The 13,909-nt window shown below is 29.2% G+C and overlaps 1 protein-coding gene across 1 annotated transcript; it reads right to left on the reverse strand.

The window, feature by feature from the left end:
- Positions 1-7,663: 7,663 nt before the first annotated feature.
- On the reverse strand, positions 7,664-9,200 carry LOC123223764 (transcription factor TCP20-like). The gene is made up of 2 exons (XM_044647117.1): positions 7,947-9,200; positions 7,664-7,834 (listed from the first exon to the last, which is right to left on the reverse strand). Exon 1 carries the CDS (start codon positions 9,035-9,037, stop codon positions 8,144-8,146), a length of 894 nt encoding a protein of 297 aa, XP_044503052.1. The 5' UTR covers positions 9,038-9,200; the 3' UTR covers positions 7,664-7,834; positions 7,947-8,143.
- Positions 9,201-13,909: the final 4,709 nt, after the last annotated feature.

Genomic DNA, 13,909 nt, shown 5'->3' on the forward strand with positions numbered 1-13,909 from the left:
TCTTTTAGTTTGAGTTCAGTTTGGTTTAAAAAACAAGTCAAATTTTTTAATATAAATTTGAACTGAACTAAATCAAATCGAATTGATTTTTGAGATCAAATTGGCTCCAATTATATCTAGGCCTGATTAGAAATAAATTGTCTTAAAATAATTCACTGATCAATTATTTTCAAAATTACCCACTAAACTGTCTGAAAGCAGCTGCAGATGGAGAACTCTAGGGTAGTTTGAACCAACTTTTACCTGTAATTAAGTTAGGCACAACTAATTTGTTAGTTGGTAATCAAGCAACAAAACAAATAATAATAATAATAATAATAATAAAAGCAAGTTAGTGAAAATTATATTATTAATTTATCAAAATTGATATTACGAACAGGTATAATGTGTTACCCTCCAACGAAAGTTTGAGCGATGAAGCTGTAATCTCAAGTGAAAGAGTTTAAGTTTTGTGTTATATTAAGATTAAATTTATAATTATAAGATTAATTACCAAACTTAAAGTTTATCTGTCCAACATAATTGATTTAGCTTTGAAAGCGTAACTCAATTCAAGCAAAAGTTGTGCATAACAAAGATAAGAAAGAAAAGATGTCCAATGTGTTTGGATATTTATGGACTGCGATACATCCACAGCACAGGTTTATTAAAAAGTATGTATTATACGAAGAGAAAGAAAGGGCAACCACCTGAATTTGATCACGTGTAATGGGGGATGGGAAATATCTTAGAAAGGTCAAAGGACTATGGCCCACCTAAGTTTTTGTTTATTTTCAAAACTACATTTATAACTATTCAAAATTTCAACACCTATCAAATAGTTAATTATAAAAAATAAAATTATTATTTTATTAATAATATTAAAATAAATAATATTTTATTTTATTTTTTCTTTAAATTTAAAAAAGTAACAATTTTTTTAAAATTAAATTTCAAAAAATCTATTTTTCTTTTTTAAGGTTTGAAAAATAAATGTGATCAACTATTCGACAAATAACGACTTCACTCTCCTTTATTTCTCTCTCTCTCTAGTGACTTCTTTTGTTATCCAAATGATTAAGGCGTCATCTTTTATAGTTTGGACGATGTCTTGATTGTTTAAATAAAATATCGTTTGAACAACGTCTTCATTGTTCAAATGAAAAATCATATAGACATCATTTTATTATCTAAACAAACATTAGCTTTCATAGTGATGGATAGTCGTCTTTTGTGATGAGATTTGGAAGAAGTATAAAAAATGTTAATTGTCAACTGAAATGGTGGCAATTAATAAAAATAAATAAACCTTAAAAATGAAATATTAATTTTTTAAACTCTAAAAATAAATAAAGTTTTTGTTTTAAAAAAATAATAATATTAATTTTTAGAGTTGGCTCTTCTATCAATTATTAAAATTTTTAATAAAAATTAATTTATAAATAAACACTTAACTAATAAAAGTTAACCCGTAAACGCATTTTAGAGTTTTTGGAATGATATGATTGTGTTTTTGAGAAATAGTTCCATGGCGTCCTAGAACAGAGCGAGGAATCGGTGTGAAAAAAGCAGAGATTTTTGGGATATTTGCAAAGAAAGAACAAGCGCAGCCGCCCATTGGAGGACCCACTTCAATTCAACTTGCCTAACCACAAGCAACAAATTGTGGGTCCCAAAAACTTAATGTTTTGGAATAACATTTTCAAACTTTATTTATTTTGTTTTTCTTTTTGCTGTCTTTATCCGCTTCATATTTCGATCGCACACTTGGCTTACTCTAGGTAGGTGGGCATAAATAGTAGTACAAGGAAAGACGACAGCACGAATGCAGTTTTAGGAGGAATCAAAAATATGGATGAAATATTAAAAAATAAAGATGGACCAAATTTCAAAATCCCCCATTATTATTAGTGATTTCATAAAATTATGTATATTTATTTTAAATAATAAATTAATATATATTTATATATTATTATGTTGTTTGTATTCAGTGTATATATAGATTATTATAAAAACAAATTTGAAAAAAAGTGAACTCCTCTGGGTTAGAATAAGTCTTTTTGGCCTACCATGAATGGAGGAATCCAAAGTACGGATTAAATGTTAAAGAATAAACAAGGACCGAATTTCATATTCTCCCTCCCACTATCATTGATACGCTGAAAGTTTGTGACTGAAAATGCACGGCAAGGCTGGGCCAAACCCAAAACCCAGGAATTTGGACTGAGATGGAGATGGAGACTTGTCAAAAATAATTCTTTAGATACCAGTTTTATTTTATTACTCCACGAAACACCTTTGCTTTTGTCAACGCTTGTGCTTGTGCTTGTGGGTTTATCAATAAATAATACATTACTTTATGATTTGTCACCTTCATTTCCCTCGTAATGTTTTTGCTTGTTATGAATTTAGGTCAATTTTTCTTTTTTTTGTTAACAAGAAGTTCCATTCAAATTAGATTATCATTTCGTTGGGATCGAATCAATCATATAAGACAGTAAAAACTTTGAATCTAATAATTGATTGTATAACTACTGAATCAAATAAATTAAAAGTATTATCTTAACAAATCATATGAAAAAACTTTAATTTATACTCTTTTATATATAGAGTTTCTTCTATTATCACTCAAGTTATCTTTTAAAGATAAATTTTTGCCATTTTAACTTGAATCTTATTGGTAAATTTGGCTTTCAGTGGTTTTAATTATCCTTACTTATGCAGCAAGGCTTTGCCTTAGGAAAAAAGTCCTAAGGGTGTGATACCTTAAACGTTGAAATTGGATTGGAAAAAAGTCCTAAGATTATAAATATAACATTATTCTTCATTATTTCTTAATTGATTTGATTAGCCCACTAACTTAAAAGTATTAATAATTAATATCAACAGCGTCACTCTTATTATTTTGAGTTAAAGTAAAATGGGACGATGAATCTTCTTCAAAAGGCTTCGATTTTTTCAATCTCTTAGATTAGGAAGGTTATATTTTTTTATTTATTTCTTATCAAGCATCCCCAAGAAAACTGAATGTCAAAGCACGTGTTTTGAATGGCATTGTCCGTAATAAATAATTGCAAAACGTGCAAGGAAGAAGAAGTACTGGATTGAAGCTTTTCAGTTGGGCTTTTTCAACTCAGTAAAGCTACGCTGATGCGTGACTTCAGTGCATGAACGATGTGTTTTTATATAATTATATATTTTGAAATTAATAATAAAATAATATTTAAATATGTGATAATATATTATTTATATATTTATATGTGTTATTATATGGTTAAATATTATATTATTTTTAATTTTAAATTATCTAATCATTTAATGACTTATATTAAATATATATTTATTTATGTATCTAAAATAGATATATATAATTTTATGTAAGGGTGAACCAACAAAACAATATGATAAAATATTAAGTTGAAGACATCTATTTATTAATAAAATCATCTATACTCAGATTTGAATATTTAGTTGCATATTAAGATAATATATTATTATATAATTTAATAATTTTAAATTAAAAATAAAATAAAATTTGATTATATAAAAATATTTTATTTAAATACTTAATTATATATTTAAAATTGATGCGGATAACATTGCACCTATTCTATACTTAAGAGTGACCTTAAGTATTTGAAATATGCGGCTAAATTGGTTGAATAGAGTGGGCAGGACTCTCAGCTCCATTGTTAATTGGGTTACAGACAAATCCAAACAAAAAGTAAATGGGCCTTGAACAAAAATAAACTCAAATACCTGACACACCAACTCTTTTTTTTATCTTTTTTGTAAAGTGGAATTTCACTAGAGTTGAACTATAAAGTTAGGTAAAACTAACTATATTAAATAAGATAAATTTTAATTTCAATCAATAATTTTAAAATTAGATTAGATTGATCAGTTCAACTAGTTTAACTGAAAATCGACTCTAAGTCCGGTCTGATTAATATAAAAAATGGTTTTTTTATTGACTTAATCAAATCCAATCAAAATTAGATTTCACCGAATGAATGTTCAAAATTTGGTTTGACCAAAAATTTGAATATTTTTTGAAATTTTAATTATTTTTGAGTAATTTGATTATTTTTTTATTAGACTAGATGAATTTTTAAATGTTTGTAAGAAAAAATAAGTTCAAAAATAAAATAAAAAAGAAAAAAAAGTATTTCATATCTATTGAAATGTCTTCTATAAGCAATAATTTACAAAATTATGTTTTTTTTTTCTGTATCATGAGATTGAGACATTTTTATTTTAATTATTTCATTGAAATCAAATGAATAATTATTACTCTTTAAAAAAAATATATTCTAATCTCCATAGGTATGTGTATCTTGATTGATAATAAGTTGAACCGATCGATTTTCCAATTGAACTGGTTGAATCATAAACTAATGAGATAATCGATTCGATCATCGATCCGGTTTTAAAAGCATTGATTCTAATAACTGACTCTACAACTATTGAATTATGTAAATCAAGAATTTCATTTTAATATGTCATAAAAAATGACTTTAACTCATGCTTTGTCATATATTAAGTCGTATTTTTTATTCGTCAAATTATCCTTCCGATACCAAATCGATATTTTTGTTAGAGTTAACTTTTCTCTCTATTCAAGTAATGACACATACTCTACCAAATTCTCTCTCTCTCAAAATAAATCTATAATTTTTTGACACTGAGAGGTTTCGTTGTATAGGACAGGCAAAGTATAGGGTAAAGAATTGATGACACTCTAATTTGTTACTTTGCGAATTCGATAACCTTTAAATAAATAAGGGTTGGACAAGTTCCTAACAATGCATAATAGGTGAAACTTATAGGCAATCAAATGGGTTGTTATGTTTAGCTTTTTGTAGGAACTCTTCTTAATTACGTGTAAAAACAAATTTCAAAGGCTAGGCCTCCCTCAACGCAAATCAAAGTTTCTTTATTATTTGTACTCACTGTTCTTTTTGCACTGGTTGCATTCATTCTTCCTTCACATTGTTTCCTCTTTCTCCATTGAATATTTTTGCATTTCACTTCTTTCCCTTATCTTTGGGAAACAGTACAGTAGAGGGTAATGATACATCCCTCTAAATTGCACTGTTAAGACGTATTTATATTGGGGTAATACTATACGTATTAATAAATTGTACAAACTTATGTATACAAACTAATATATCATCCTCAATGTTCCTCATAAGGATGCATTTTTTGTGTTGGAGGTATTGGCAAAGATCAGAAACAAGAAACAAAAAGATGATATATTTGAGATAATGCAACCCATATATATAGATATAAATAATTTTAAGGCATATTTTATTACTTTTGGATTGTATTGGTAAACAAGAAAAAAGTAACAAGAGGGAAGCATGGTGATGTTTCAGAAGCAACTGATAATTTTTGTTGTTAGCAATTTGTCACTTCTTTTCAGGTGAATAGGAATTACACTTGAGTAATTAGGAAATTTCCTGGAAAGTGCAAGCATCAAACTCTTTGATGAATATAGTGAAAGGAATATCATCCTCAATGTACCTTCAACTTCAACTTCAGCTCCTGTTGCCTTGCTTTACACAATGCTAATGTCAAGATTTCTAAAATTGAATAAATCTACATTTCGACCTATGGAGGGATGTCTCAGACATAATACAGATAAGAAAAATAGAACCGATGAGTTGATATCCAGTTCATGCCGATTGATAAAACTATTAGCAAAGTAGACTACATGTCGCGTCCCTTACAGTGAAATATTCAATCTTAATGTTTATATTTTATTTTCGGATAGCTTGAGTGAAACCATTTAAGGAGAAAAAAAGGATAGTATGCAGATAGATCATTTGTAGATATAATGAATAATTATTTGAATGAAATGGAGTCTGGGAGGTTGATGGGTCTAAAATTTTTTGAAATGTTTGATTGAGAAACCTATCTAATTGAAAGGAGATGGATTCCTCAAAAGGTGGATGTGTCTGGACAAAAACCACATATTTGCAATGGTAAAATGCAGACAATTCTGAATTGATATATAAACTACCAATAAACCTGTCAAATAAAGCTTTCATCTCCCCAAATTAATAAAAGCTAAAGGATGAAAGCAGAATGTTGCTCTAACTTGGTCAAAGTGTAGCACCAGGTGCATGGGCAGAAATATAAGGGTGAATTGTTGGTTAGAAGAGGGTGAGTAGAAGTTTTGCCAGTAAGTGTGGAATCAAATAGACAGTGAATGAGGGCTATGTGTTGTGGAAAACATGTATCCATTTATAATATTCAATGAACATTTAAGTGACAATGAAGGAGAAAAGAACAACTTAATCAGAAAGATCCTACAGTGAGAACAATAGATGAAAGCAGCGCCTTAATGGCTGACTACAGAATGATTGCGAGGATAAAGTCAGCAACAAATAGTAGATGTAGATTCTAAAACAGCCAACTAAACTCTCAAGCAAAAGTTTAAATTTTGAAAGAGTGACATGTTGAGATCACTAAATTTTACAGATTATACCCCAGACTGAATCCTTGCTACATACTCAAAACAGATTTACTACGAAGGACAGAAAGTTTAAACCATTATAGATTGAAGAGAGCTCTGGACATCCAGAGATACCTCAAGTAGGAAATAATTTCCATTTTCCATCTTAATAGGAAACACTAGAAAGACACTTGCAATGACACATTGACATTCCTAATAACACGTGGAAGACTGTCCAAACTACTATGGTCATGTTTCCGATGCACACTGCTAGCTACTTTGCCAAGGGAGTATCAGTTGGGCCAATATTAATTGAATCTGCAGCTAGTAATAAAAGCTTAAGAACCAGATTTCTGTCAAATCTGGAAAGATTTTTGGAGCTTTAAGTAATAGATCTATTGAATACCTAACTTAGCATCTACTCAAGTATACAAACTTCTGCGAAAAATCCCTATTGTGAAAAAACCCTAATACCGTCATGCTATCCACGAAGTCAGAAAAGAGTTGTAGGTTTTACAGCTTATAATAGCTGACAGAAGCTTCATGATGCAGAATAAGCAGCTTGAACTAGGAAGATCTTGCTTTATAATACTAGTTCTTGTTGAAAAGATGGAGGGTACTCAAGTAATTCATGACATTCAATAATGATGCGAAGTAGAAAACAAGACCATTCATCAAGGCTTGAAGGCCTGCCAGAGTAAAGCAAACACTAAACGATGATTGTTTGCATTGTTATAGAACTGGTAAACTTTTTATGGGGAGTTTTACCATCTACTGTATTCAACAATTCCTGAAATTCTTAAAAGAAATAGTATAATTCAAACAAAATTATATCTGTCCACACTAAGACCTGTTTAGCTTCAGAATTTGAGTTGATAGTTAAACTGAACAAGAAAAGGGAAAAGTTCAGTAGTTCCCTCTATATGAAGTCGATCAATAGATATCAGTTCCTAAATGAAACTTTGTTCTTTCAGATCAAATTTAAAGGTTAGAGAAAATATACATGATGTCTAGAAAGTTATTGGGAAAGAACTGGGCCAAGCCTTTTCCCTGTGTTATTCTGAATAGGTGAGAAGGAAATTGGTTTGACAGGAGATTACATGGCAAGAAAATTGCATGAATTAGACAGGCAAATCTGCAAAATTTTCTCACTTTCTACACAAAAGATAATTTTGTGTTTGGATGATAGAGAAGCCTACTAGATCAGAGAAGAAACTTGGCAAGTATGACGAAATAACTGTGAGTATAAATTAACAAACAAACAGATTGCCACTCCAACGAGACCTACATAGGAACAAAAAATAATAAAAGATGACTTACACTATAATCAATACACCTCTGATTAACAAGACGTTAAGTCCAAACCCAAGCTATTTGGCTGTAAAAAAAATGCACCTGCACATTCCAAACGAAAACCAAATACTACAACAATTAACACCTATATACAATTTATACATAAAAAAAGATTTTTTTTTTTTTTTTTAAATGAAGAACCCAAAAGCAGCACCTGTATAGGGAGACTTCGGGATAATGATGCAGTGATGAAGATCAAAGAGAAAGGGAGGAAACCAAATCCAGTCCCTATTGAATTCTCTCTCAAGTATCAATTTTTTTCTCTTTTTCCCCAAATTATATAAAATATAAACCCTTACAAAACAAAAAACACCTCAGCCTCTCAAGTCTCAACAATGCTAATGGTAGAATCTACTGCCCCGAGCCTTGAGAATCATCCTTATGAGGAGGTTGTTGTTGCTGATGCTGGTGCATCCTAGCCTGACCCATCTGTTGATATATTTGAGTCAAAGTTTGAGGATTCAAAACCCCAAGATGGCCATCTTGAGACAACCCAAGCTCCAGGCCAGGTAACTGCTGGCTACCAGCGCCACCCAAAATAGAGGTAAAACTCATAGGACCGATGTTTGAACCTGGTAAATCAAATCCAGGGAATCCCATTTTTGGTAAATAACTTGAATTTTCACTCCCTAAATTTGGTGTAGAAAGACCTGAAGAAGAAGGCTGGAAGCCAAAGCCACTCACAGCTGGGGGCCATAACCCTGTGGCTACATGATGAGACCTTCCTAAATTACCTCCAGCCATTGACCAACTGGTCCCACTAGACCCTCCTAAATCATCAATCTTTTGGTGTAAACCAGCAGTTAGCGAGGTGCCCTGTTGAGAAACTGAGCCACCGGCAGCCGCCAAAGCAGAAGCGGGTATAGTTCCAGTACCAGTAACGGCAATTATGGAAGGTTCAGCTTGTTGTAATAGCCACTGAATAGTTTCACCATCAGATTTGTGACCCAATTCTCTTGTTAACTGAAAAATTCTTGCAGCACATAAAGCCGGCATCCTAATTCTTCTCCCTCTCCCTTCAACTTTCGTATGCCTGTCTTTATTAGAATTTCTCTTGGGAGCCACCTGTTTCTTGCTGGCTTCTTCTTTGTCAGCTACAACAAACTGGAAATCTTTGATCTCTGCAGGTTTATTTTCACCCATGTTTACTTTTTCTCCTTCTCCTTCTTCTTGTTGTTGTAAGAAGTTGGAAACTTGATGTTGTTGTTGTTCATGTTGTGGATGTTTTGAGCTCTTGGGATCCATGAACAGGTAGGTTTTTTGGGTTTCAAAAAAATCAGAAAAATATCAGAAAAGGGGTCCTCTTTGATTGAAGAAGGATCAGCTGAAAATCCTATACTTTCATCAGTTTTTCACCTTTTTTGGCAACAAATGAGAGACAATACCTTGTAATTTTCATTTTATATTTTCATATCCCAACTGTACCCACTCTCCATTATCAAATTGTCTGTGATTTATTTGTTTTATTTTTTTTACTGTACTGATCGAATTAATTATACAGAATTGATAAAATTTTGACTCTAATTAAGAGTTAATTGAACTGAATTAAGTCTAAACAACTTTTGAGCCAAGTTTAATTCAAATAAAAAATATTTTGATTTAAATTCGTTGAGTCAATATTAAAGGTAATTCGAATTCAGTTTAAATAAAAATATTTCGATTCAAATTTGACTTGAATTTATAACTCAGATTCGTAATTCATTGATAAAATAACGTCATTTAATAATTATTTAATATAATTTAAATCAAATTATGAGTTAAATTTGAACCAAATCAAACTATTCATTTAGTTTATAAGTCAAATCAAACCGAATTCTCTCTAGATTAAGTTTAATTTAGATTTAAAATGAGTTAAATCTTTTAATTTAAACTCAATTTATATTTGAACTAAATAAATCCAAATCAAATCGACTTTTAAACCTAAATTAGCTTAATTTAGATCTAACACTAAATCTAATTATTAATTTCATAATTATTATATCAAATCAATTAAAAATATTATTTTAGTATATTAGCAAGAGAGTTAAATCTAAACTCTCCATTTTAGAGCTGCTTTAGAGCTATGTCTCTTTAGCATTCAAACAATCCCCAAAGGTTGTTTTTGCAGTTTTTCACTTCCCACTCCACCGCATTCTGCGTGTGCTGTGCTTTTAACCCTCTAATTTAACTGTGCTCTGCTTTTGTCTGCCATCCTGTTCTGGCATCATCACTCTTCCTTCCAATCCCACTTTCTTGGTCAAAGGACCATATCCCACCCAAGTTTTAGTCTAATTCTAAAGTATACTCATAATAATTAAAAAATCTAGCTTACTTTTACTAAAATTTTCTATTAAAAGAAAAGGTAAAATTATTATTTTCTTTTTAAACCCTAAAATTCTAAAAATTTATAACATTTTTTCTCCTTAATTTAGAAAACTAACATTTTTTCTTTTAAGATTAAGTTTTAAAGAGTGACATTTTTCCCCTTTTAAATTTTTCAATGATTTTCTGACAAACGACGATCACTCTCTTCCTTCAATGCCTTCTCTCTGTTTGAACTCTTTCCCTCTAAGTAGAATTCATCTAGATTTTTCTAATTCAAATTAAATCTTTTATTTAGACAACGAAGGCATTATCTAAATATATCATCATTGTTTGGACAATGACGATGTGTCCAAACCAAAGGTTCATCATCTCTAGTGTCTATCCTCGGTTTGGATACGTCGTTGTCATCCAGACTAAATTCAATCAAAGGGAGAGCCACGACGAGAGAGAGAGAGTAGTCTTCGTTTGCTTGACTTTCATAAGTTCGAGCTTGAACTTGAGCTCAGTTATATGTTACGACTCAGTTCGAATTCAACCCTAATTGATATACTACGTTAATTAATTATATAACTTCTAAATTTTTTTATTTTTATTTTCATGTATCAATATTACATACAGTAATATTTATGTTTATATGACAATTTTCACATTCATTAATTTTTTCAAGAGTAATCTTATATATATATTGAATATATAAATAAATAATATATTATTATATAATTAAATATTATTTTATCTTTAACTTAAAATTATTTACTCACATAATAATTTATTATATATATTTAAATTATTATTATAAATATATATGGATAATTTTATTTTTTTTCAATATTGATTTTATTAAAATTAATTAATCTAACTTGGATATTAATGGGATGCAAAATGACAAACCAATCGTACGCAGAGGCCGAATTTTGCAAGGGCACAGTGAAACTAAAGCCTTTGAGTCATAAAAAGGCCAAAGAACTTGTTCCCACCAAAGGTTTATTGAAATTAAGTACCTACTAAGTATTAGAAACTCAATTTCTTATTTATAAATAGTTAAAATTAATATAATTAGTTAATTTTAACAGTAAAATTATCATTTAATCAGTAATATATTAAAAATAATAAAATTTTATTTTATTTATCTGCTTGGTTTAGAAGACTAATTATTTTTTTAGAATCAAGATTTGAAAAATCATAATTTCTCCTTAGGGTTTCATTTTCAACTCATCCTTCTATAACAATTGAAATTTGGTTGTGACCTCTCTTTCTTTGTTACCGATGGTCTCCTTTTGATGTCTTTTCTCTTAGATCCGCTATCAATTTTTGACGAATTCATTGGAGAGAAATGATTGCCGACAACACAGAAAGAGGTCATGGTCGAATTCTGATTGTCAGAGAATGATGGGTTGAAAATGAAACTCTAGAGGGAAAAATATGATTTATCAAAACTTAATCTTAAGAAAAATTGTAAATTTTCTAAATCAAGAGAAGAAATAAACTAAAGTTTTATTATTTTTAAAACAAAGGATAATCTCTCATCCAAGTTTTAGTTTAATCTCAAAAATACACTTACAACAGTTGAAAAACCCAAATACTTATCTATGACCTAACTGTTGTTAAAGTTTTGTTTTAAAGATAAAGATAAAATCGTTATTTTACTATTAATATTAAAAAGATATAAAATTTATTATATTTTCCCCCTAGGTTTTAAAAACTAACAATTTCACCCAAGTTTAAAGTTTTTAAACTTTGAAAAGTAACATTTTCCCCCCAAATCTAGGGTTTTCATCCTTTTCTAATTACAACCACCCTCCAGGCTTTTCAAAAACAATAGTTTCATCTCTACTCTTCAACTTTAGCTTTTATCATCTTCTCTGACCTCCTCATTCTCTTGAGCCAACAAGAAAAGATGGTGTGATGAAGAAATGATGATCTCTTTATTGTACTAGTGTTTATAGTCGACTTAGGTGTTGGAGAGGACATCGGAAGAATGCCAAAAATTGAAGTTTAAGAGTGAGGTGAAACTATTATATTTGAAAGTTCTGGGGGGCAATACAGTTTGAAAAATATGAAAACCCTAATTTGGGGCAAAAATATTACTTTTCAAAATTTGAAAACTTTAGATAGGGGTGAATATTAGTTTTTAAAATCTAAGAAGAAAATATAATAAATTTTATATATTTTTAATATTAACAATAAAATGACAATTTTATCTTTACTTTTAACAGAAAAGTTTAATAGTAGTTGATCATGAGTTTAGTTTAGACTTTTCAATTACTGCGAGTATTATTTTGATGTTGAGTTAAACTTGGATAGGAAATAATCCTTTACCCGTATTTTTTATATTTTATTGATTAAATAATAATTTTATTCTTAAAAAATTAACTAATTCTATTAATTTTAACAGGTCATATATGAAAGTTTGAATTGATACCAGTTGAGATTTTAACAAATCTTGGGTGGGAATAAGTCTGTTGCCCTTATAAAAGTAATAAAATTTCCAATCACTTTCCCTCAGCCTCAGGTGAAAGCTATTTAGTGCGTGCTATTATTGTAAAAGAACTCAAGTGTACACATGGACTAATGATAAGTTGACACCTGGAAAGCAAGGTTTGGGTTGCTTCTAAGCCACTCTTGGCCCATCCCTTAAGCTCACATTAAAGATTAAAATTCATTATGATAGACAGACATGGCCCAAACCAATTTTTGCTTCTAATTACTTAATTAAAAAAATAAATTAAATGCTTTAATTAATAACATTATACCAATTAATTATTTTGATAATTTCCAGAATAACAGACAAATTTGAAAAACTTTCAAATAAACCCAATAAGAATGTTTAATTAGACGACAAAAATTAATAAAATATTAAAACTTAAAAAAAAAAACGAGTTTAAAACTTTTAATTTATCTAGTGTAGTGATTATGAGTCTGATTATTATATTTTAGGTTAATTTATCCAATCAATAAGGGTGATATCTTCGATTACTAAAAAAAAAATAAATAATTAAAAGTCTACAGAACTTTATATTTTTTCAAAAGTTGGCACGCTACTATGATCATCATGTTTACTTTTACTATTAAAACCAGAAGAATTTATGAATCTAACAACTAAAAGAAATAAAAAGAAATTAATACCGAAGCATTTTTAGCGATAATCACTCCCTAAATAAAAGACTATTTTATAAAGCTAAAGCTACCAAAGATCCAAAAACTTAAATTGGAAGTTTAGATGCATACAATTCATGGTCACCAAAGTGGGGATATGTAATTTTTTTTTATATAATTGTTTGAAGTTGAAGATGGCTAAGCCATGGGAAGGATTGGCTTTTGTCAACTTTTTGTCAAAGTGATAAGGAGAAGACCAAAATTTGGTTTTGATAATTTAGTGGATAATAATGAAGGTGGGAATTGTTATGTGTGTGTTGGCGATTGAATTGGTGGTCAATTTGCTTCCCATTATGGAGACAAAGGAGGCACCCCTTTCCAATCTCCGTGTTGAAAATATTAACAAAATTATATATATAATTTTATATATAAATAATGATATATTATTATATAATTAAATATTATTTTATTTTTAATTTATAATTATTTAATCATATAAGAATATATCATTGTTTATAAACAAAATTATTCATATTATTTATACATATAACACTATTCTGAAAATATTATATCCACAAATTCAAACTGTTAATGGAAAAAAAAAATATAATCTTACTTTTTTTATTTTTAATTTATAAATCTTTCTTAATCGATAAGTGATATGTTTGGATCTATCCATATTTAAAGTTTGTTTTAATATTTTAATTGGCTTTGGAC

Source organism: Mangifera indica, chromosome 8 (assembly GCF_011075055.1).
Source record: "Mangifera indica cultivar Alphonso chromosome 8, CATAS_Mindica_2.1, whole genome shotgun sequence".
Lineage (NCBI taxonomy): Eukaryota > Viridiplantae > Streptophyta > Magnoliopsida > Sapindales > Anacardiaceae > Mangifera > Mangifera indica.